This window comes from Neodiprion lecontei, chromosome 2 (genome assembly GCF_021901455.1).
Source record: "Neodiprion lecontei isolate iyNeoLeco1 chromosome 2, iyNeoLeco1.1, whole genome shotgun sequence".
Lineage (NCBI taxonomy): Eukaryota > Metazoa > Arthropoda > Insecta > Hymenoptera > Diprionidae > Neodiprion > Neodiprion lecontei.
This window is the reverse complement of record NC_060261.1, coordinates 31,012,404-31,038,532: the sequence shown is the minus strand read 5'-3', so window position 1 is coordinate 31,038,532 and position 26,129 is coordinate 31,012,404. Positions and strand designations below refer to the sequence as shown.

Genomic DNA, 26,129 nt, shown 5'->3' with positions numbered 1-26,129 from the left:
CAATTAGTCAGGAGAAGGTCATACAAATCGAATCGGAGACCCAAAATTTTTGGTCGAAAAATGAAGAAAAAGTAAGGCTAACCCCTTTGCATTTTTTGCGAAAATTTTCGGGATTTTGAAAAGTGCCGGAATAAATTCTTTCTAGCCCTATTCCGACGTAATTTTGCGAGAGAAATCGATTGGGCGCAGTCCCAATACGCTGCGATTATTGTATAAAAAGTTACAGCCAGAAAACGAAAACCTCTGTTTTCGACATTTTTCAGCAGGTGCTTTTTCCTTCGCCATTTCTCTCCTGTTGATCCCACGCTCTTTTCGCTGCGTTTTCTGAGTTCCTGAGGGTCCAATTAGTCAGGAGAAGGTCATACAAATCGAATCGGAGACCCAAAATTTTTGGTCGAAAAATGAAGAAAAAGTAAGGCTAACCCCTTTGCATTTTTTGCGAAAATTTTCGGGATTTTGAAAAGTGCCGGAATAAATTCTTTCTAGCCCTATTCCGACGTAATTTTGCGAGAGAAATCGATTGGGCGCAGTCCCAATACGCTGCGATTATTGTATAAAAAGTTACAGCCAGAAAACGAAAACCTCTGTTTTCGACATTTTTCAGCAGGTGCTTTTTCCTTCGCCATTTCTCTCCTGTTGATCCCACGCTCTTTTCGCTGCGTTCTCTGAGTTCCTGAGGGTCCAATTAGTCAGGAAAAGGTCATACAAATCGAATCGGAGACCCAAAATTTTTGGTCGAAAAATGAAGAAAAAGTAAGGCTGTTACGTACAGTCGATGATCTGAAGGATCTCGTCCAACGTGACTTAAAAAGAATACATATATAATGTATTCCCGAGCGGTTAGAAATAGATTACTTTGCGCTTCGTTTGTTCAAAGTGTAGACACACCTGCTGTGATGAAAGTCCAGTATTCTGGGTGACAGGATCTGAGTGGTATGGACAGGACGAATAGATGGGAAAGATATTGTCGAGAATGGTTTATATTTTGTATACTGAATTTCATTAAGTACAGTATTGCATATGACATGTAGAGATTAAGAACGAATAATGTAATCAAGTAAACTATTGAAATGTGACAGAGCGAATTTAGTAGACTAAGTACTACGTTACGGTCGAGGAAAAGGTGAGTCAAGGAGCGGGTATCGCCACCTTGGGTATCGTGAGGGTGACTCTTAGGACGCACTACCGATTCGCCGAGCCGTTCCGTCGGGAAATCCTGAGTCTCCACGTTGCCTTTCCTGGGTGATGGAAGGTCCTTTCCAATGGCCGGTCCGATCGATGGGGTGCACCACTCACTTATCTCCAGGCTGAGATCTCGATGATCTCACACTCCTCAATCACGACTGACTTGATGGTGTCGACGGATTACCGATTACAGCTCGGTTTCGTCGGTCGTAGGGCGTTATTCTCCAGAGTAGCCATCGCGCCACCTTCCGCTGTCGGTGCACTTCCTGACTCATCTGGTTGCGTGTGAGGCAGCGATTCTCGAAGGAATGCGCTGAACAAGCAGCTTGACGTCTAGCGCGTGTCGCGAAAGTCAAAAGGGCCGTTCGTAACACCCCTTTGCATTTTTGGTAAAAATTTTTTTAATTTCGCGGTTTAGTTTTCTTGAATATGGCGTCTGCCACACTGTTCCTAGACCCACTGGCGTTAGGTAGAGTCGATAGGTTCCTACACTCCCAGGCCCACCTGGGCCCACTTGCCTGCCGAAAACTGGTCACAAAAATTTACCTAGGAATATCCGTCTTTATATTTTTCAGTCAACTTGAGTGGTGAAAGTTATACAGTCGGTATTACGATACGCGACGCATCGCTGAATTCTTACCTTGGATGAATATGCTTCAAAAATATTGTCAGGCAGTACGGAACTCACATGTCATGTCAGAAATCGTTCAAAAACCCTTTCACATTGAAGATGGCACGCTGTGTATAAATTGCAGCCCATTCGATTAGAGCACTTTTCAGTAACGAATATTTTGCGCGCATTTTGTATCAAAACTACACTGAAATGAGGTATGAAAAATAAGAAAAAAATACTCTCAAGAAGTTCACAGGAAAGCCTAAAATTTTTGTGAAGGAACTTTTCTCATATCTCTTTTGCTATCGATGAACAAATTATTCAATCTGTTTCTATTGACCATATATTTCATGCTTACGTATTATTGAGAGCACGTTATATGAATACTCTGTGTTCATATGCAGAACTGAAAAACTTACCTCTTTTTCCTGGGTGACTTTAGTTGAAGCTGCAAGTATTTTGTCTCACTTTTTACGAATTTTTCCGATCTTCGGTATTAACTATATCCATTACTCGTAACAACTTTATACTATGCTCAATCGTTTTCTCTCGCAAAAACAATTCACGTTAGCGTCTCAGTAATTAGATGTATAGATCTCATTCCCAAGGTAACTAAAGAGCAAATTCGATCTAGAATAATGTATAGTTGTACTGATTTATTTCACCCGCACTGTACGCAGAATCAGCTAGACACGTTGTGGAACAGAATTTCATACAATTTGTTTACTTCTCATTTTGATATACGTAATTTATTGAATAATATACCCAACACTCAATATTCATACACTATTAGTACATAACGTTCCGTGCATTTATTTATACATTCATACGTGGGAACCAAATATCATTGAAACATTTATAAAACTTGTTCTTATAAGAGTCAAATCCATTTCGAAAGTGATGCACACATCTATAGTGCAATTAATTATTTATATATTTACTTTACTTTAATTTATACGTTACTTTACTTTTTTCATGGCAGACTCATTTTTTATTTAATCATTATTATTAGTAATATTAAGGTTATTATTAATATTATTGTTGTTGTTGTTGTTATTGTTACTACCATTAATATTAGTGTTATTATTGTTGTTATTATTATTGTTTCTTAATCGTATCATCGCTCATACGTGCAGCGCCAAGTGCTTATAGTTCCAGCTACTGTAGTGCGCGTTTTCTTTTGTCGTCGTCGCTATTACATACATTAAACGTCGTTAATTTTTATTATTACTCTTATTATTTTTAATTTTTTTAATTTAATTTTTCGTCATTTTTTCCTCGTGTGTCTGTAATGTTTTCTTGTTTTTTTTTTTCCTTTTAGTTTCTCTTCTGTCGAATTCTTCTAATTATCCTTATTTTTTTCATGTAGGTAGTGCAACTTCACCTCATGCGCGGCAATGAATTGTTATCGTTATTACATCGTAACTAGGTTTATAACTGTATGAAATAGACAAACGGACTAGTTATCTAAACCCTGTGAGAGAGTCATTTAAAAATTGTTTTCTTAATTATTATTTAGAAATAATTTATGTATAATATTTATATTTATATTTGTATTATAATATTAATTTATACTACCTATTATGTATATATATATATATACGTCTATATCATATAATACTTTATTCCTTTTTTTTTCTTTCTTTCTTTTTCTTTCTAATAATAATAATAATAATATTAATAATATTAATAAAAATAATAAGAAGAAGAAGAAAAAGAAGAAGAATAATAATAGTAATAACGATAATAATAATAATAATAATACAGTAATAACGATGATGGCGATGATGATGATGATAATGATTATAACAATAATAAAAATAATAAAAATAAAAAGTTTTGTTCTAGTATATACATGTGTTGATGATAATACATAATTCGACAGGCTAATTTCCCTTCGTATTATAGTATAATTATAGTTTAACGTAATTTATAATAACTTAATTTAATTTAATGTATTAAATTACGTGCGTCCTTAATACTGGCGGGAATGCATATCGCGATGGGTTTTTTCACCTATTATATTCTTGGTGTTGTTCGTAAAGTTTTAGAAACCCCAGGTCCGTATAATATGTAAATGTATACCATGTATGTACGCGAGCACCAAACGACATAAAATTGACGTATGAGCCAATTTGCGCTGCAATAAATCACGGCTGCTCCGCATGTAGTTAGAATAAAGTGCGTACACATCACATATATACATATGCGTACATACATCATACTTACGTATTTAATCCACTCAAACTTACCCTAGATACACATGAACCTATTACATGTATACATCGTGCAAACACTTGTCTTTCGTGTTTTAATCATATTTCGAGTTACTCCTCGTGTATCTTTAATATAATTTCGTTTTCGTCCCCTTTATCTAAAAATCGAGTTTTGTTTTATTTTGAATTTTCCTACTTTCTCGTTTTTCCGTATCGTCAGTTTCTGCGTACAGTAGCAGTCATTTTAAGTAATAATAACGTTGCACGTAGAATGTTTCGTCATGTTTCGTAGATGCAAAAACCAAGGCCGTTGTGCCTGATGCACAATAATGGCGTTTCTCATGTTTCGAGAGTGCCACTGGCGGAAAACAGCTGTTCGAAAGCCGCTTACTTCGTATTAGAATTGCATCGATTCATTCGTATCTGGCAATGAGCCCTTTCCTCTGCACAACTGTCACACCTGTGGCTACCACCTGTTGTTTCCGTCAATCTGTGCGTCTACGAAACTCGAGTACTTTTGAAGAGAGAAAAAAAAAATGTACATACAGATTTTCATCTGTAAGTCCCTTCTTTCCCGTCCCACCCCCCGAGATTTTTTCCCCTCAGCGAAATTAACGTTATCATATACGTAAACAAGTTTATTGTTAGTAAATGATATTTGTCTCATTACAGTTTACGTTCAATATTATAATTATATATCAATTATGTCCCTCTTATCAAGTATCAATATCGGTATTATACTTAATACATGTGCTGCCGTTTGACACTGATTCGCAATTATACAGGGTGAATTCCTAACGACTGCATGGTCCGTCGTCTGCTAAAATGCAACGCGTCCGCGCCACGATCTGAAAGTGACTGTTTGCCACGGCGAGCAAACGCCGCGATTTCCGACCATGCGGTCTTTAGGAATTCATTCTGTACATTGATTCGATGATCGTGATAATGACAATAATTGAAGATTTACGCGATAATGCGGTACATCGTTGAAAACTATTATGTTGTAACACGCGACACAGGAACGTATGTAATACATATGTATGTACTTATGGTAAATATATAATTTACAATTATAATAACAGACACCGCGGTAGGAGGTTCGGGCGTATAATACCAATAATAATGACGGTAATAGTAATAAAAAGAAGAATCTTACGCCCGATTTTGTGTTTTATGCCCGCGTTTAGCCCATGCCATGCATTATATTTCCGTTAGCGGAGGTTTCTGCTTCATCCCCATAGCTGACGTTGTTAACTTATTTATAGGGAAGAAATGGTTGCGGGTTTTCATGCCAAGTCAGTATACGGGGATGTTGCAGCTTACGGATCGTACGATTGCGGAAACTGCATGGTTACAGGGTAAATACGTCAGATCGGGCACTCCTCGCGTATTAGATACCGCTGCGCGCTGGTTCCGTTATTACCACAACGCACATTAACGATAATAATGATACAATAATGTGAATAACAATAATAATAATATGATAATGGCAACATAACACGTAAAACTTTACATGCGAAATTACGCCTTTTTCGTGAACATGTGCGTACATATACATATACGTATGCGTATATGCATGGGGCGTTCCACGTTCAGTCGACGTGCATCTGACCCACTCCTCCTGCATGTCTGATTTCTTATTGAAATAATCATATACACCGCAGGTTAGCTAAATATGTGAAAACCTTTCATATTGACGACAGTTTTTTGTCAGGATAATTGTATGACATTCGAAATCCTGTTCTTCTTTCCAATTTTAAGTTGTTTAGTTGAAGATCCGTGAATCGGAATAAACGGAAAAATTCTCATAAACCGCGATGAGTAATTGAATAATAAGAGAGATTCTTTTTTTTTTTAACGAATTATTATCAAATCAGGATTCCAGGATAGCATTGGAAGTTGTTTACTAGTTTTGAATTTTATCTGCGAATTTTTCCTAAAAGTAAAAATCAAGTTTCAAAGAATATTCTCAAAGTAAACACTGCAGTTCTAATGCACGTACAAAAGACGAATGAATATCGTGTGAAAATTTGTGTGAGTTATGAACCCGTCAAAATCTGCATATGTTTTAGCCTGATCTTTTCAAGTTGCCCTGGAATAATACAAGTGGAAGAAAATAGTTGAAAATATTAAGGGTTGAGGGCGGGCTCGAAATGATGTGAAATTCCCCCATATTTTATCCCCCGTATTCAATTATATTTTATATAATGTGTGTGTGTGTGTGTGTGTGTGTGTGTGTGTGTGGCTTACGTACGTATATAATAATACTAATGCGTGAGTATTAATTTACATAATACGTCGATATACGGCATATAATGAAAAAAAAAACGCATACTAATTGTAAAACGCTCCTTACACCGACAATTACCATGTATGTATGTATATTACTTGCGTGTAGTCTGTGTTGGGTGCTGCGTGTACGCGTGTGCGAAGGTGTGCCTGTATAATTCTTATATCAATTAATTTCTCTTACTTTTTACTTTTCAATTTTCATTTATTTATTAATTTTTATTTATTTTTATTTTTATTTTTTTTTTTCTCCTTTTTCTCTCCCTCCTCCTCATATACTCCTAAGTGTTTCTTTCCTATATAATATCATTTCCCTCGATGATAATAATAATAATTATCAATATATTTCTATATAGTCGTTTAACAGGCCGTGGCTATACAGGGCCCACTACACTAACGTCAATCGGTGGCGTGCGGTCACCCAAAATTTACCCCGAATAAATATATGTATAATATATCGTATTAATCTATCGCCTCCCTGTAAATATTACTTATCACCAATATCACTCCTCAGGATTCTCCTCATCCTCCCCCTACTCCTCCCGTTTTCGTCTCCGGCCGTCAGGTATTAATTAACGTTTTGTTTTTCTCCACCTCTCATCAGTTGCGATTACTCCCCGTGTCCTCGCCACGGAACAAGTATATCGACCAGTAAGCCAGGTTGAATAGCACGAATACGAGGGGGAATGCTACCCGGGCGAAGACGTCGATCCTCGCGCTGCCCTTGGCCCGGCACTTGAACCAACGCAGCGGTATCAGGCCCCAACAGCACTTCTCCGTCTGGCCCAGCGATACCTGGGAAAAACGGTGGAACTGCTGCTGCTGCTGCCGTCGCTGCTGGTGGTGGTGGTGGTGCTGCTGCTGCTGCGAGAGGGAGGACATCGCCGTCGGCGAGGGGGTCGGGCTCGGGGAACCCGAAATGGAGGATGAACCCGGGTGGGAAGAAGACGCCCGCGATCTAATATGCGCCGCGCGTGGTGCGAGCGGCGAGTAGGAGTCCTGCTGGTGGTGCTGAATCGACGAATGCGAGAGACGATGATCGTGATGGTGGTGGTGGTGGTGCTGCTGCGGATGATGGTGATGCTCGTGGTGGTGATGATGATGCTGGTGATGCTGATGGTGGGGGTGATGCTGAGGCGAGTGCTGATGGTTGTGATGGGCAACATGGGCGTGGGGGTGGCCGCTTGCCACGTCCCGCGATCCGATAATCTCCTCATCGAGGTTCACTCGCCCTCCGCTTCTTCCCGGAACAGGTACGTTGACCAGTACGCGAGGTTGAACAGAGCGAACACGAGAGGAAATGTGATCCGGGATATGACGTCGATGCGCTTGGACCTCGTTGGGAACTTGGACAGCCACGACCTGCAGCAGTTTTTTGGCCGCGATTTCATGTGTATTTCGCACTGTAACATTTTATCCATCGATATCGCGTCCCCTTCGTGACGCACCAACGGTTTCTGAAAATTCAAACATCGTACAATTTACATCTCGCGAATCAACGATCCAGAGGTTACACCAGTGAAAGAACAACCCCGTCATAATCGCTGAGTACGGGTTTACTTTTCTCTGGTTTTTTTCGTTCACTGGTGAAGTCACCCGAGCCAGTTTCCGTCTCAGCTTGCACGATTATTCGATCGCACGGAGAATTTTAAGGATCGACGCGGTTCGTGCGTGAGGATAATTGTAGGGAAAGATCCAATCTCGTAGACCGACGAAGAAAATCAGAAACACAAATGAGGGTCGAGGCTCGAAGAGACTCGTTACCACGATCACCGTAGTTACGGTGGACTCTTAAGTCGAAAACCTTCGACTTCGAGCATCACTCGCGGATGTCCCGTTTCAAGGGAAACTTCGAATATACGAACCATTGCGAAATTGGTTGCCCCATCGGGTTCAGGCTCAGCCCCTGGATCGATAGAAGCTGATTCCATCTCCCGAAATTTCTTCTTCATATTCTCACGGTGCATGTCGCTCCGAGAGGCGTAATTAACAAGAGCGAACTCTAGCAGAGCGCCGAACACGAAGGTGAGACAAACACCGGTCCAAACATCGATCGCCTTCGTGTAAGAAACGGGCGGTAGCGAAGCGTTTATTCCGGAAGTCTGGGTGGCCATGGTCAGCAGCGTCGTTACACCTGCACGGATTACGGAAACGTCAAGTTCGGCTCATTTCAAAGCCCCACGCTAATCCCCGGGCTCTCCACTCTCGGCTTTGTTTTTGCGAGGCATTTATACATCTACTCGGAGCTTACCCAGGGATACCCGAGCCGGTACGGCACTCTGGTCCAGCCAAAAGGACACCCACGAAACGATGACCAGCATGCAGCACGGGATGTATATCTGTATCAAGTAGTAGCTGAACTCTCGTTTGAACAGCAGATCCACCTTCAAGCAGCTGTATTCACCTGCGACGTGGAATCGGGTCTTTCAAGTTGCAGCGAGCTTTCCAAATTCTAACGATCCCGATCCTGTATGATATATTTGGCTTCCGACGCGAGCCGTATAAGCGACAACTTACCGGTGTTCGTCTTGCTGTTGCAGTAATCGGTCAAAAACTTTTCCAACGTGAACCTGGGTAGGTGTAGATTTTTAACGACTTGAACAGGGTCGCCATCCTTCCAAAGAAATACGAGATCGTCCGTCGTCCATCCGTCTGTGAGGAATAATGGAGAAAAAAAAATAAACTCTACTCCGGGAAGCTTGTAAGCCTCTGTTTTTTCTATTGATCGCAACGAATGTTTCTCGGGTTTCGTCGCGGCATTAAAAGGGGGCTCGGAGTGAAAGTAGCAAAAGAATGCGAATATACTCACAGCTCGCCATTCGTAGGGAACATATTTGTCGATCAAGAGGGTAGAGTTTCAGGTCCATCGGGCAAGACAGCGTCAGAGATATCCTGGTGGGAGCAAGGCATTTGGTTAGTTTCTACGAATTTCGGTCGTATCATGGTCTGAGGATGATTTTGTATTAAAAAAAAAATCCGAAACTCAACGGAATTTGTTAATCAGGTTACAGTTTGCAACTCAGTTGAATTACTTATGGGACAATGCATTAGTTTTACGACATTTGGTGTGTGAAAAATTGATAGTTTTAATCAACTTTATTACGCCATAATCAAGATACGGCGAGCTTTTTGAAAGATACAAAAATATAAAATCCTGTAATTATGAAGAAAAGCTTTAGATATCGTTGCTTTGTTTCAAATCCCTTCAAAATACTTAAAATCTTGGTAGATTCGTTCAATCTCGCTCTACGATAGCTCATTATATCCGGAAAACTGTTTTCCGCCGAGTCACAGGTAACAAATTTAACAACAGTGCTCCGATATTGATTATCGGTAATCAACAAATGGGAATACGGCTTTAAGGCATGAAAATAAAATCCGTTTGAGTTGTTTTATAGAAAAATACTCCTCCGAATGAAAATGAGCCACCGTAGAACAAATCTACTGAATTTTCAACCACTTTGAAGCGGTTTGAAACGAACCATCGATATCCGAGCTTTGATTTGCCGCATCAGTATTTCATATTTTTGTACTTTTAAAGAGACCTTCGTAGCTTACGAATATAATATGATTCGGTAAATACTCAATGTACGATTGTCTCGTAACAAAGTCAATGAATCCTATGTATTTTCGAACCAACGATCTCTTTTCCATTGATCAAGATTAAAGAAAGATTACTACTCGTGTTGGTCAATAATTACGGATCGGGACTATTTATTACCTTATACTGTAGAGAACTGAGCCATAGGGAAAAATTCGTATGTACACATTAGGCATAATGATGTTGTGGAAATGTCCCTCCTTTTCGTTGGAGAAAAACAAATCCGGCATCCATACTCGGTTGGCCTCCGTGAGCGTGAGATATTTCAATCGACCTGAAAGGGTATAATATTGTGAATCTGTGGCCGCGGCATTAAGAACCCGAGGTTGCATATTGCGCGAAAATTGTTGTTTACTCCTGGTAGCGGGCAACGTCTGCGTCGCGCTCTTTAATTTAATTTTGATATTTGACGATATTTTTCCCTCGCTCGACCTCCTTTTATTTTTCGAAAAGTTACTCGGCGCCGACGCCGCACGGCTGTTATTGAAAGCAGCAAAGTTAAGTTCGGTATAATTTAATCTGCGCGACACGAACCTGGCAAAAGTTAATTATCAAACTAATTAAACGGCATAATACGTACCTCCGAAGTCATTAAACTTGAGCCGCTCGTCCAGCCACTGTTCTCGAAAAGTCAGCTGCACGGAGTATTCCTACGGACAAACGGAAACCCATTTATTCCTGTTCCTAACCACGGGAAGCAGGGATGATCGATTCGGGGTTGCTGATTTCAACCCAAGACCTCGAGCAGCCAAGAGTTCGGAGGATCGCAACCACTTCAACTCCTTAATCTCGCTCTCGCGTTACACGAAAGAGGAACGAAATTTTCACGAAAATTGATTACCCCTTTTAAAATAGTCGAAACGTTATTTTTCACGTCAATTATAATACTCGACTACCTCACACTGCTCAAGATCTTGGCGGGTAATATACTTACGTCGTGATTCCGATTGAAAGTAGGGAAAAAAAAATTATACGAAACAGAAAAAAGATGATACAACGTCGTATTGAATTTATATGTACAGGAATGTTTCGATGGAAATGATAAAATGTTTGCGGTGTGTCCCAGCTAAAATGACAAATTATGCAAAATGTTATTTGAAGAGGAATAATAATTTCTAATCAACAGAATACGTGAGCTATAAATTATATACACCGCGAAACGAACAGCTGTTGTCATTTTTTTGCATTCGTGTACTCGCCACGTATATATTATCAAACTCTAAACAATCTTGTTGCCGAACCAACGATAACCACTGTAGCTTCCAAGGATTTTATGTACAGACTCTTGAATTACACGCAGCTGATGCCGACCGGAGATACGATAAAATGAAAATAACGGACCATCATACCTGGGACACGTTCTGCAAACGTTTAATTTGCTTTTACTTAATTCAAGATCAACGAGAGTCTTTACTCTGCTCGTTTAAAAGTACGTAATTCTCAACTCACAGGCGACGTTGTAGCGATAAATAACGCTGTCTATAGAGAAGAGGAAGATGGCAAAAAAAAAAAAAAAACGGAAGTAAAAATAAAAAAGGAGCAAAGAAAGGGAGGGGGAGGAGGTGGGGGGTGGGGGGGGGCAATTCTCCCGACAAGATAGCGCGAAGCGCTTTCACGGGTAAAAGATTCTATAGATATACCGTCTACCGAATCGATGAAAAAAAAAGTTTTGGTGTATAAAGGTTAAATCATGAGAGAACAAAGGATGGCGTGTTCAATCTACGTAGAAGGTGGGATATAAAATATATAACCGTAGGTAACGTCTGGGCTGAAAATGCTGAAATAGTCCCAAGTTTTGGTAAAGAACACAATCGTTGGCTGGGCGGCACACCGTGGTTCAAAGACCATAGAAAAAGGCGTGAGATAGACAGACAAGGATTACGATGCGACACGTTACGGAAAGTGAAGCTGTGCTCGCCAACGACTGTACGTTACGCCAAAAAGGTGCAGGGGTGTTGGCCACTCGGCGCTTTGCCCAGGACCTAAATTTCAACTTTCGACATGGTTGGCAGGTCAAGAGCGAACCCTTTCACTGGCTCGAGTACATTAATGACATGTTATAACCGGGCAGCTGGGAATGATTGAAAGATAAAAAATGAAACGAAATAACGCTAGGTAAAAGCGAGTGAAAGGGTTTCGGGGAAATATTTTTTACCACCGACAAATTATATCATCCGAAAAGAAATTGAAATAGTTTCCTGACCTGTGCGTATGTTAAATTAATAATAATGATCTCTGCCGATTGGCAGGAAAATAATTTCGAATATTTTTGCAAAACACGACGATCGTTTGAAACATGTTTCAACTTCCTCCGGTGTGTTTATACCTGTTTCAATATATAAATATACCATATATTTGTTGGTTGAAATAAAAATAGGTATACACGATAAGCTATACAAGATCGGAAACTTGATCGATGCATGCAATGAAAGTGCGGTGATCTGGCGATTCGCATATTATACGTTAAACAAACAGTCCGGCAGACGAAAATATGCAACTCGTACAATGCGTGCAACGAAAAATAGCACTAAACACTAGCGTTAAACGCGGGCATGCAAAAGCACATCGAACACCGCGTATGTAATATAACATATTGATGACAAATATAATTAATGACTCCTAAAACTAAGATGATGCATTCATCGGTGCACGTTACCAACGTTATACAGTTGCTACGCCTATTGAATATGTAGGTACGTACGTACGTACATACGTAAGATAAAAGTATAACATGTATAACGATAATAACTTATCAAATATAGGTATATAGTGAAAAGTGAGGTTCGCATGCTTGTTTAGCTCACGATTCTTATCTGTGTGCCGTTGACTGCGATGGCGGCGTCTCTGGAGGAGCTGTGCATGTATAACTTTCTATTTGTTGTAAATTTCTTTTTTTTTTTTCCTTCTTTCTTTCGTTGTTTTCCGTTTTCTATTTGGGTTTGTGGTGGACGGGGCGGAGAGGGGGGGATACAGGTAGGATATTGTTTTACGGTTCACCTATTTTACAATGTATGTTACAGTCTATCGTTGGACACTGCACCTGTGCTATATTAGTGATGGGGGGCACGTTACCGCCATGAATATACGTGAGTTTAATACTATCCGTAATAATATGATGTTATCGTAAGCACATCGCTACAGGGTCAATGTATGTATGTAATCATCATCATCTGACGCCATGTTGCCGCGTAGTAGATACAGGGTATCCAATTTCTCGTATCACAATAATTACCGTGTAGCTCTTAGGTTTACGTCAATTATTGAAGCACACCACTTTGTGACGCTACTGCGTTCGTGATTTGTACAAACGACAGGAACGGTTTCTACTGACCGCGTTACATGATCGTTGATCATTCCTGTTTATTTTTTATTCCTCTCTCGTTATCTCCTTCACCGAGACGACAGCTTTCCTGTTTTCTTCCCTCATACTATCCTCTCTTTTTCGTATACATCTTTGTTTCCCACAACTTGCAATTGTTACTACCATCCATCGTCTTTACTCGTTTTATTGGTCGATTAACAGTCTGTTAACAGGCAACGATTAGTGAGCCTGAAATCACCTGATAATAAACCTGAGGTGAACGTTCGGTTCTGTACCCTGACGGAAAAATTTTTCATCTTTGTTATAAAAAGACTAACACCAAGTGTACGGAATGTTTAAATTCTTCCTGAGTAAATCACGAGGAGGTAAGACAACTCTTGAAAAAAACTTTGCAGCATACATACATACATACATACGTACATATATATATGTATAATACATATAATATAGATACATGTATATACGTACAACGAAAGTCCGAAACTTTCTGAAAGACTCTCAAGATTCTTGGCCATTTATTTTTACTACAAGGAGTTATTATGTCAAATAGCGATCGTTTATCATTCAGAAACGTCCGCGGAACTTTCAGCCAAGTTACAAAATATTTCGGACTCTCTTTCACGGTAGAATTTCCCCGCAGTTCCTCAGAGAAAATTAAAAAAAAAAAAAAATTTTTATTATAATTTTTTCGGTACACTCTGAATATTAGCGACTAAATCTTTCCGCCAGGGTTATTCCCGACCATGATCGTGCGTACCCCGAAATATTTTGGTGTTCACTGTTCACCCATAGCGTAATTGCACTTCGACGAAGTGACGAACGGAGTTAAAAAAAAAAAAAATAGCGGGCGAACCTTCGTCTTGAGAGAAAGTTGCAGCCGCCGACCGAGGTACGTTATTACAGTTCCGCGGAATCGACAAGCATAATGTGGTTATAAAGTACAAGAAAACAGCCGGTCCGTGACAGCTGACAGAAAAACGTTGAGCGTTTCGCAATGCGAGTCGAGTTGGCAATAAATACAAGTTCGACGGTAAATCCCCCCGAATCTCCGTAGCCCCGGGTCATCCATCGACGGTTAAGCACCGGACTGAAGTCTGCCGTTTATAACTAACATACGTTATAGACAACGTGGGCACAACTCGTACGTACATATATTGGCGTTACAGCTGTGTACAGTCGACAGAAGACGTGTAGGTATAAAATTCGATTCGCGATACGAATTATGACAGTTTATCACGGAGTCCGTCGTACGCTGCGCGGTATCGGATGATGCCCACCTGATTGCGAATGCTGCAGGATGACATTTTCTCGGTACCGAGCGAACTCGGATACGGTGCAGTGACGGATGTCACTGCATGATTCAATGGGGAGTGAGATGTAAGAGAATTAGATACGCGTGCTGCACTATTGTGTTGCGGATAGGCAGTGAGTGCGGTTAAGAGACACGCCGTCAGACACCGGAACGACGATCGATGGATAATTATAATGTGTGGTTAATAAATGAATGCAAATTTACTTGCTGTTACTGTATTGTTTCAAGCATTTGAGCATAGTCAAACGGAGGATTACAGAATATGCAACGCGACGAGCCGCGTGTCGCGTGTCATCGAGGGGCGGGGTTGAGGATCCGAATTTGAAAATTTCCGGAAGCGCCTGAACTCGAATTATTTCGCGGCTAAACTTGATGTGAAGAAATTTCACTTCCACCAAACAACAATGTTTCGAATGGCTGGAAACCAGACGGTTCGAAGTTCCGAAACGTAGGATTACGAAAATTCAAGTTACGATAGAGCAGAATTCCGGAAAGTAAAGTTTCGATGGAGTAAAATTCCGGAAATTAATATACACTCACACAGCGCAGTTTATTATGTATACGAGTGGGTGTGAAAATCAGAAAAACCGAATACCGGAATGACCAGAATTCCGAACGTAAAAATATAGAAAATTCGAGACAAAGAAAAATCAAATTGGTGAAGTTTCACTCGTCAGCCGGAAGCTCACAGAACTGAAAGTCTTGAATCGTTCGGAATTTCGATGGTCCAGATTTTTTAATATTCTCACTTTCGGAGCTTTGAGCGCTGGGTTTCGGACCATTCGAAGTTTCGACGTCTCGTTAAAGTTTGATTTCCATACCTCGAGTTTCCTCTTAAAAAAATCCAGACTTTGGCGCTTTCGGTAATGTTCAAATTCGGACTTTCAACCCCGCCCCTTCATCGAAAGTTGTCGCACATACAGGTATAATATTATATATAGTTATAAAAACAATCTTTATCCATTATATAAGTAGCGTACATTTAAATATTAAATATGATACAGATTCGGGTATATATACGTATATAACAATATATAATAGATATAGATCAGGCACAGCGCATTCCCGACACATACGTACACATATAGCCCAGTCCTGCAAGCCATGTTTCGTGTTGTTAGAGAGTATCGTGGTAGGTGAATGCAGGGTGTGGGTACTCGGAGTATAATCGTGTAATTATGTAAAGGTGCGAATGGCGTGTCGTTGTGATTTCCGGTCTGTTCTCAACCGCCCTCATCCTCTTAATAAGCTCCCTCTCTTTCACTCTCACTCTCTAACCTCCCCCCTAACAATATTAAGTCCGTCTTCATTCTTCCACGACAAATTGCCGATCGTAGGTACAATTCAACGAACGTAACCCCGCACTATTATTATCGCTCCTGACACACGCTACGAAACGAAGAGCTTTCTGCCGACAAGGGGACGATACAATCGACGCAGAAATAAGGTACGAAAGAGACCTTCGCCGTCCGTGCAAACATTTCTCATGGCACGATACACGTGTAATATCGATAGCTGAACTCGGCCTGATTGCCTCCGAGTCTATACACACCCTGTCTATAAATTATGTATTTCCCGAACAGCGTCGAGCGGTCGCGGCGGTCGGAGAAAGAGTTGTTCGGCTTGCGTTAAAGTTTAACAAGTATACGTATATACCACATGCCGGCAACTGCGCTCCTGACCCTGCGGCCGCTTCGCGTTCAACATTGAGTAGTCGGTCGGATCGGGGTATAAAACAGTGTGTCAAAGGCGAGGGTTCAATTACGCGACGGCTGCGAAGAAGTGGAAATAACGAAAGATACGAAAAAAGAAAAAAGAAAAAGGAAAAAAAAACAATGATAAAAATGTGGGTACGTCGCGTCGTTGGTCGGCCATCCGCAACCCCGATGACGAAGAAAAGCTCCGCGCTGACCCTTGAACGATGTATAAAGGTCGCGCCATTCGCAAGGGAAGCTCAACCCTCGAAACTTCCAAGCTGGATTTAATTGAGGTGTGGTTTTTTCTTCATCCCTCTTTTCTTTTTTTTTTTTTTTTTTTTTTTTATACGCGATACGATTGCAGGGCCTGAGAAGATTCCGTTGCCAGAATCGTTTTTCTGGGAATTTCGGAGATCAAGGATCGGATGCTTTTGGATCTGTGGATTGTTTCTGGTTTTTTTTATCACTTTAACCGAGCATTTTGTTATTGTTAGTAAATATTTTCCACGAGCCAAACCGTAACGTGACCGTATGCGCAGTATTTCGGCTCGAAGTTTATGAATCAGCTCGTTTTTTGCAATTGTGATTACTAACTGTTTTATGCGAAAATGTGATTGTTGAACGTATTTAAAAAATATCAGAGTCACGATCCCGTAAGCGTACGTCAATTAATTCGTTGGTTTACTTTTGAAGTTTTCCCTCTCGCAATCATATCTTCGCAAGAATAACGAAAATTAAACACGGGGTAACTTCGTTTTCAAACTAACCGACGCATATTTGCCAATAATTATAACGAGAAAAGTATGTTACGTACCTGCCTACCCACTCGAACAATCGAAACGAATGTAAGGTCAAGACGGAAGAGAGACGTTAAGCTTTCACCGTTCCGGGGATAGAAAAATAGTTTGAAACTTGAGAAAGTTTCCAAATTCATGAAACCGCAATTAGTAGGCAGGCGTAAGCGACCCTGGGGAACGTTCTTCTCCGGCGGTATGATAAATTAAATTTCAACAGTTATAAATCCCAGACAAATTCAGATCGAGAGGTCGCGAAAGGCTTCCCCGTTAGTCACACCGCTTAATTTTTCACTCGATCTGTACATAACGGAGTTTCGCCAGCGACAGCGATTGAATCATTAAACGAAGCTGGATCCGATCGTTAGGAGGCCGCGGGATATCATAGCAGGAGTTGGGTACACCGTTTAATCCCCGGGACAAGGAGGTAGTGGAACTGGAAAAAGGAAAGAAGAGGCGGAAGAATGAGAAGGGGGGAGAGGGAAGGAGACGGAGGGAACCACTAAAACGCAGGGGACTCGATCCGCTCCCGGAGTTGCGGCTTTCTTCCTCAGGGGTGTGTTTTCATCCCCCGGAGCTGGTAGTCGGGTAGTACATTACCGGGTTTATGGATGAAAAGGCGACACCGCGGAAAAGGCCGGGGTCTGTTTCGGCTTTGTTTAGTCGACGTTGGTCAACGGGGTTTTGTCCCGAGCCTGTTGAATATTTATTTCGAGGCCGCGGGGCGGGGGTGGAAATAAACTTCCGGCTTCGCACTGCGCGCAGGCATAATGCGAACGTACGACGAGTCAGCGAATGCACGCATCGCGGAGGGTTTTGTCGCCGGCGATTCGGCCTCTTTATCGCCCGCGTTCCGTTTCGCCCGTCCGTATACGTATTACATCTACGTGCGTAACCTACGAGCCGAGGTACGCAAAGCTCGATCAACTATCTTCGGGTCGAAAGGTCAGAGATTGAAGTCGACTGTTCCTTCTCCTCCTCCTCCTCCTCCTCTACCTTCGCATATACCATCTACGCGCGATAACAACTTCCCAAGTAATTATACCTTCAAACATCCTTTGTTTGGTTCTCCCTGCGCAGACGACGACGCCGACGGCTTCCTTAATCGGGGCATAAGCTTGACGAGTTTTGTACCTCCGGTGACGCAGCAGGGCAACTTTCTTCGCCGTCGACCGAGTTTACACATTCAGCTCGGGGATCAACGCCGCGTCCCGAGCCACGGAGGCTAATCAAGTACCTACCGCCCACAATCGAGCCGAGTACGCGCCTCGTTTTAAAAACAAACCCCCTGATCATTTCGCAACCACTCGTCTTCGGAGGGCTCGAGCGAGTCTCTTGGATTTATTTACAACTTTCAAGACACTCGAATCCCGCGGTGCCTGCAACAATGCGCCTCGGTTCGATCTCGTCGAGAGCGGTAGGTTCGGTATCGGTCGGAAGAGTCGCCCTTTACCCTCGGAAACACACCGGAACTTTTTCCGGGCCTTTGACACGGTCACCTGCGCAAACGTCGTGGCGATTGTTACGAGCCGTACACGTATAAAATTTAATACATATGCATTGTACGTATGGGTGGTGTTGTTTGCAGACGATCGCGTGATAATGTGACGTTACGCCGTTTGTGAGATTACGGGTCAACGGGCCGATTAAGCGGAGAAATACCATAGATGTTTCCCGTAGTAACCATCGCGGTATAACGGCGCCCGGTTGTCTGTCATCGTGTTTTACCGAGCTCGGAAATTACCGGCAATACCTACTCCGGACGCCATCGTTATACTCAAGCCTTAATGCTAAATCGTTCCGAGATCCGTGCATCACACCGTCCGGAATCATTTATCGGCAACAAGTGAGAGCTGAAAACTCGATATTTTTGTTGCTTGTTTAATTTCAACACGTTTAATCGAATAAAGCGTTTCGTTTGTCCGAACTGTTTTGGAATTAGCAACGACTGCTTCTTGCGCGATTCAAACGTCGTGGAAATTTTCCATTCTTGTTAAGGGTTCACGATCTGGAATGGGATACGATTTAACGATAAGGCAAGACGAGTGAATTCACGCAGCGATGATTACTCGCGAAACATGACGTGTTTATACAACCGAACGGTGATTAATCGGCTTATAAGCGAACGAGTTACAATTTTTGAGCGAGCAATTGAGCGAGTGATTGAGTGAAGTAAAGTGAAGTGAGTTTAAGTGAAGTGAGATGAGGTGAGGTGAGTCGGCGATTGAGCGAGTTCGCATGCAGATCATATATCATATCATACAAGGTGTAAATATAAATACACGATACGTTTATGGTGTCGTTACAAGGCACCAGTTGTGGCAACAACACTGAAATAATCAGTCACGAGAAAAAAAGCTGATCGAAAAATCGAAACAAAGGGAGAATAAAAATTCAGAAAAAAAACAACATCGATTTGATGAAGTTAATCGAGTTGAAAGATGTGAAACCTTGAGGTGGCATCGGAAAGAAAGAGCATTTGAAAGAAATTTGAACGAATGATGAGTAGAAAAAAATTGAAATCGGAAAAAGAAAGTAATAACGAAATCTTTGAAAAAACACAACGATCAATTTTCCGTAAATATGTGTAAGTGTAACAAATGTTCACGGGGATGTTCTACTTCTTTTGAATAGAAACAAAAAATTGGTACAATTTTTCTCGTATTCCAAAATCTTGAACTTGATTTCTCAGAACAATCTTAAGATTAGCTAGACCCACTCGCAAATATCATCGGCTTAAACAGCAAAAATATTTCAGAGATATTTCGATGAAGTTATTCACTTCTGATTCAAAACACGTATGAAAAGACACGCTTTCGTATTATCTGACGTAAGACTTTGAGAGGAATTGAATTGTCGCAAATATATTCAAGTGAAAAAGCGTGCGACAAGCAGCTTTTCACGATTTTCACTTTGACATGGAAATTTTTGTATGCTTCTGAAAATAAACTCAACATAAAAGTGACATCAATAAACATAAATATTTGCGGTAAATAAAATAATTCACGCATGTGACTTGCGAAAGAAATCTTCATTAACACGTTTACAATTTATTTATCAAAAGGTTGTTGATCGTATTTTTCGTCACCTCTACTTTGCCCTCGAAAATTGGTTTGAGAATTGATCAAAGTTTTGTAGAAAACTTTCAAAAAATGTTACTAACGCTTCTGTAGTTATAAATTTTATCCATCACCTCTAAAGACAACAAAAATTAATACCAATTTTCTTCTTCGTTCGATCACGTGACAATTGTATTAGAACCTGAATATATGGTATGCAGTGTATTAAATGTGTAAAGAATAATGAAAAATAAAAAATCCGACACTCGCGATCAAGGCGTGTACATTTATTGATTACAATTTCAACAAATGTATTATGATATTTCAGGTACATGACAACACCGACACAAAATCACCGAATAACTGTATATATATATATATACATACATATATATATATAGATATATGCGTATATAGGCATAAAATTTGTAGCATCAGGCATACACTGCGCGGCGTACATAGTATATATAATATATATATATATATATATATATATATGTGTGTGTGTGTGTGTGTGCGTGCGCGCGTGTGTGTATATATATAACAACAGACGTACGTTATATACCGCAGCCGAGGTAAAGAAGTACAGAGATACAATGTGGGTGCAGATTATGTAATATTATATATTTATACATATATATACATATATATGCAGATACGACGTGATACGAAGACAATTGCATCGTTACTTCAATTCTTGCGTGTGTTTATTTATTTTTTTGTTTTTTTTTTCCATCTATCAAGTGCTTGGCTTTCTGAATTTTGAATTTATCTATTATATTATTCTCATTTGTTCTTGGTAGCAGAAACTGAGCTTTGGTTCACTCACCATGTTCAAATCGTCTATTTTGCTGATTGATCGAAGAAAGATGTTGACGCGCGCGATTGTCGGGCCATCTAGTTTGTCGTCGGAACAGAAGAAAAACAGAACATGTTAAAATTGATTATTGCGTAAATGCTGATTTTCTACATTCTTCCGTATTTCCAATCTGATTTCAATGCATTTCTCTTCATTCTTTAACAGCCATTTCGAGCAACGACAGGACCGTCGTAGACCCGTCTCCGTGCTTGCATATATTCGCATCGCAGATTAACCGCGAATTGTCATGTATTTAAACAGCGATCATCTTGCGAGACTGAAAACATTGTAAGGAGGATTGATTGAATATTATTGATTATTTACTGCGCTGAAGTAAATGCCAATTTTGAACTATCGGTCAATCTTGCCTTTCAGTCGCTTTTCGACGAAATGAGGAAATATTGTTAAATTCATTTTCATCCTCACTTTCTCTCCAATCTTATCGTTAGTCGGTGTCTATTTGGAAGAGGGCGGGACTAATAAGAAAACACAATATATGTGCGAGCTTGATACAGACCAGAGGTAATTGAAGAGCTTTTGAAAATCCCCAGGGTGGTGGGAGAGGGAGGGGGATTGAGGAACGTGCTGCATACGGGTGGGAATCGTCTTTATTGATGTTTTTATAGAAAACAGTTACGAGTCGAGTAGGTGAAAAGGGCGAAATAGCGTCGAGAGGCGGGGTTGGAGGGTAAAGAAGAACAGAAAGGGAAAAAACGGAACGGCAAGAAACCAAAAAAAAAAAAATAAATAAATAAAAATACCGCGAAAGTCTTTTTATTACTTTTATCCCTAGAATAGGCCTGTATTCCAGGATAATCGTGAGGGACCTTCAAGAATTACCCGCTGTGTCCAAACCAAAGTCTGAATTCATCGGAGCTGAAAGTTTGAAAGGAATAAAGAAAGAAAGAGGGGAAAAATCGGAAAGCCGGATAGACAAAGGGAGAAAAACAACCGAGCTGCTTTTGCGTTTCAGAATGTAGGCAGACGATGAATTTAAGACTGTAAATGGGGGGAGCCGGGGTTGCAGGAACTGAAACATAAAACCCCGGAGTAAGTTCGTGCTCTTTCGTTCTCAACTTGACTCAACGCGCCGATACGCTCGGCTCGATTCGAGAGGAGCTTAAAAAGACAAAACGAACTTTCGAAGTCTGGAATGGCGTTGGGTCTGCTTCGGGAACTGCGTCGCCTCGGGATCCTCGAAGGAGTCGTTGCCCCTCGTGTCCAGGGCTCGCATCCACCAGGACCTCTCCGTCTACGCTACTCCAGTCCTCGAAACACGATCCGCTTCCAACCGTCACGTAAAAATACCCACCGTCCTGCAACTCCGCCATCCCTTCGGGGGGTTCCGAAAACAAAGGCTTAGGCGCACTTTCGGAGATCTTCCAGCGACGATTCAATCTCATCGGGAGATCGTCAAACACGCTTTTTTGGAAACGAAGTCGCCGGAAAGTCTGCATTTTTATAACATGCGTCCCTAACTGCACCGCAAGTCCGATTAAGTTTGTCAGATTTGTACATTTTTCACGTTAGTTCGGTGAAAAAAAAAATTTTAAATCACCGTAACACGGCATCTAGTTATTATTTATACAACACTTTTCTTTCCGTAACTTAGCCTTCGCGATCGATCAATTCTTTCGGAGTAATTGCCTTTACTTTCGACCGTGTTAACACGAAAAGTATTTTTCTTTTTTAAATCTGGACCGTAGAAAACGGCGACGCGAATTTGGATGATGACAGTGTTCAAAGATCGAGATTGCGTAGGATGAGGAAGCTTTGCGAGCTTTTCGCGCAGAGACGGTAACGCATCGTTCGATTCTGCGATAATACCTGCTCCAAGTTTTTCTCGGCAAATAGATTAATCCGGACATTTCGATCCCGCTGTCCAATCGGATTCAAACATTTTCCTCGAGGGTCCGTCGCGATCCGCGTCATCGTACGCAAGGGCCGCGATATTGACTCGGGATTATACGATCCCTCTCACCTGGCTCATCCATCCTCTAGATTACCGTCACTGACAATTTCCCCAGCATTTGAGGCTTGGCCGGAGTGACAAATGGCTGACGCAAATAGAAGCCGAGGCAGGCGTCTCGGGATCCCCGGACACCTGATCGTCTCTCGTCCGTTCGCCAAGATATTATACGAGAAATCCGGACGCAGAATTGCGACGGAGCGAAAGTTACGCGAGATACGGGAAGAAATTTAACGGGCCTTGAGTCTACTCGGCGATAATTGAAACGGGGATAAAAAGTTGTAAACGCAAAACCGTTAATTGCAGGCCGCTTAGAAAAATTCACTCGTCGTCCAAGAGTATGAAATAAAATATTTCATTTCAGGGATGTTTTCAACCGTGGTAAATGAAGTTAGGTACTTAAGATCGGGATGCGCAGATATACAACTGCAAACTCTCCCCGTTTTGGCGGGGGCTGCTAATACGGTTTGCGGTATCCTCACTTGGTTATAATACCCGGGCTGCTGCATAATTCCGGAACGATAACGGGGAAGCCTTTGTTCTCTCCCGGGTAATATATTTTCGTTTATTGTCCGGCAGTTTTGCGGTTGGGGGTTCATCATGGCGCCACCAACCGTCGACGATAAATAAAGCAATACGTCCAGCGGACTGACCGAGTAGCGATCCTGTTCATTTCGAAAATGAATAGGCCTGCTTTCGCTCCCCTCGCAGGGATGAAAATCGGAATCAGCTTTAGGGTGCATCGCCTCGTGCCCGGTTGACGAGAAGATAAAAAGAAAACAGAAGGAAAGAAAACAAAAAAAAAAAAAAAGAAAACACAGAAAAACAAAAGCGCTTTTGAAAACGAAATTCGATATTTTTTCAACCCCGTTTCAGGTCCCGTTTTTTCGTTACTGGAAAACAATGATAAGGATATTGAGTATATTCTGATGAAAGGAGACGAATATCCTTCTCCTTGAAAATCTTCTTATATCATAATGTTTCCTCCCCTTCTTTTCCTCCCTCTCATTTATTCTTGACATTTTTTTTTTTTTTTTTTTTTATTCCTCTCTCCTTCTCGTCGGGCTATTCTTGAACCGTTTGAATAGAATCCATCAGCCAACTTGAGCCTGAAGAGTTTGAGCGTATAAAAGGGTTGCGAAACGATTTTGGGCGGAATTTATTTTGTCGATATTAGACGGGTCAATTAACATGGAAATTTTATTCCTATAAGCTCTGGATGATCGGAACAATAATCGTGTAAAATTTTTACCGAGTCACCGAGCAATCGAACGACCTCGCATGGCGGTCTGCGTCACGCAAGTCGATTCAATTATCAGTGGGCGCGACGGTGTCACTCGGTCAATAATCTATTTTTCGCTCCAATCAATTTACAGGGAAGTCTCGATCCGACCAACGAACGTCGATAGCACATCGCGGGATAACAAGTAAATCAAGAGTGTTAAAAAGCAAAGAAACTTGACACCGAAGATGAGACGCTGTCAAGTAAAAGAAAAGAAAGGATTTCATTTTCGCAAGGAAAGAGTATAAAAGGGAGAAGAAAAGAAATACGCCCTTTGAAATGTTACAACCCCTGCATCAACCATCGGATGACAAATATCTCACGAAAGATTCTGACACGGACATTTTATGTACAAGCCGCCTCTCATTTTATCAGTCTAACAATGCCGCAACGGTGTAATAATAAATACGTGTACGTGTAACGCAAGAGGCAGGGTCGACTTCCGTTGTGCCTGATATTAATTTTTTATAAAGAGAGTGACTGAGTGTAAGTTTCGAGATTCGAGCGATAAACGGAAGGCAATATATCCGAGTAGAAATCGTCGATTAAACTTTACAGGACGTTGCAACGTTATCGCGCTATCAGTAATAACCCGGTTGACACGTGAAAGGTTTATCCTGACGCGAACGACGAGGATAAACAATCGATTATAACACCGCTCGGTCAGGTGAGAAAGGTGGGAAAGAGAACAATGCGACAAAGAATAAAAATAAAAATAAAAAATGATAATGAAAAAAAAAAAAAAAAAAACAAAAAAAATCAAACAAACAATGAGAACAAATTGATGTAGTCACTGTTTCACGGGGCTACATGACAAATGAACGTTATCTCACCCGTCCATTTGCATACACAAATCAAGTCTGCGGTTTACCTCAATTACACAACTCGCCCCCGGGAAAGCCTGATTTCCCAAATCGGTTGTACGCGTGCAGCGGTGGGTAGACGTATCACCGCATGGGAGGAATAATGGCGAATTCGAAAATTCCGGATTGGTCGCGATTTGAGCAAACACTTATTTTCAATCGGTACATTTGTTGTTACACGGTGCTTGATCGTTTCGCCCGTTTCACCGAAGGTCCCGTCTGCCTGTATATCGGAAAATGCTTGCTCGAAACACTGGATGCATTCCCGTTTACACACCCATACGCACCCACGCAATCATTCTCGCGGCGTGTTCGTCAGCCTCTGACGTATGCGCGAGTAGAAACTGATCATTTCGATTCCTGATATAGACAAACCGGTAAAATAGGTCGATGCGTAAGGTATTCGCGACGCGACTGATTTACGCTCTGCAATGTTTTCAGCATCGACGCGCAGAAGCTTTATTGCGGAAATGTAACGACGTCGAGTCTGCGAGTGTAGTTAATTGCCGGCGTGTCGGTAATTGGACGTTAGATTAGCCAGGAATTTTTGCAAGGACATGTTTCAAGGTTTCTTGGACCGTTGATTGCGAAGATGAGTTAAAAATATCGAGTTTCAACTAGCGAACTCAATACTGTAAAAAAAGATATCGGCTAAATTGTATGACTTTTTAAAATTTTTTTTTTCATCACACCGAGTTAGAGCGATCGCTGATTACGAATCTAACTTCGGTATTGCGAAATTTGATACAGCAAATCCGAAGTGACCGATCCAAATTCAGAGAGAATAAAAACATGTGAAATAGGTGTTGTTTTATTCTTCGATTCAAAGTGTTTAGAACAATCGTTATAACGGTCTCAACAGGTACTTGATGTGAAAACGCTCACGGAGAATGATTCGAAAAATAACCCGAGGGAACGTGTTCTTATAATTTCTACGGAATGAGTTGAGCATAAATTCGCATAGATTTTCACGATAAATATACCACAGCCTACAACCATGCATTGAAAATCGTAAACGTTTTAATAAAACATGAGAAATTAATTTTGCATATATACACCTGATCAGTT

General features: G+C 41.1%; 1 protein-coding gene across 5 annotated transcripts in view; it reads right to left on the bottom strand.

Moving 5' to 3' along the window:
- Positions 1-6,486: 6,486 nt before the first annotated feature.
- LOC107218826 (glutamate-gated chloride channel) overlaps positions 6,487-26,129 on the bottom strand; it is a 97,133-nt gene continuing 77,490 nt past the window's right edge. For 3 of the 5 annotated variants that reach the window (XM_015656844.2, XM_015656845.2, XM_046730837.1), the window contains 7 exons: positions 10,485-10,554; positions 10,025-10,178; positions 9,113-9,195; positions 8,821-8,955; positions 8,555-8,707; positions 8,169-8,437; positions 6,487-7,760 (listed from right to left, as the gene is read on the bottom strand). In XM_015656844.2, coding sequence (XP_015512330.1) covers positions 7,527-7,760; positions 8,169-8,437; positions 8,555-8,707; positions 8,821-8,955; positions 9,113-9,195; positions 10,025-10,178; positions 10,485-10,554 — 1,098 coding nt within the window. In that variant the 3' untranslated portion in view covers positions 6,487-7,526. Of the gene's footprint in view, positions 7,761-8,168; positions 8,438-8,554; positions 8,708-8,820; positions 8,956-9,112; positions 9,196-10,024; positions 10,179-10,484; positions 10,555-12,708; positions 12,870-20,917; positions 20,986-26,129 lie in introns of those variants that run through there. The other 2 variants (XM_046730835.1, XM_046730836.1) reach the window with 2 other exon arrangements.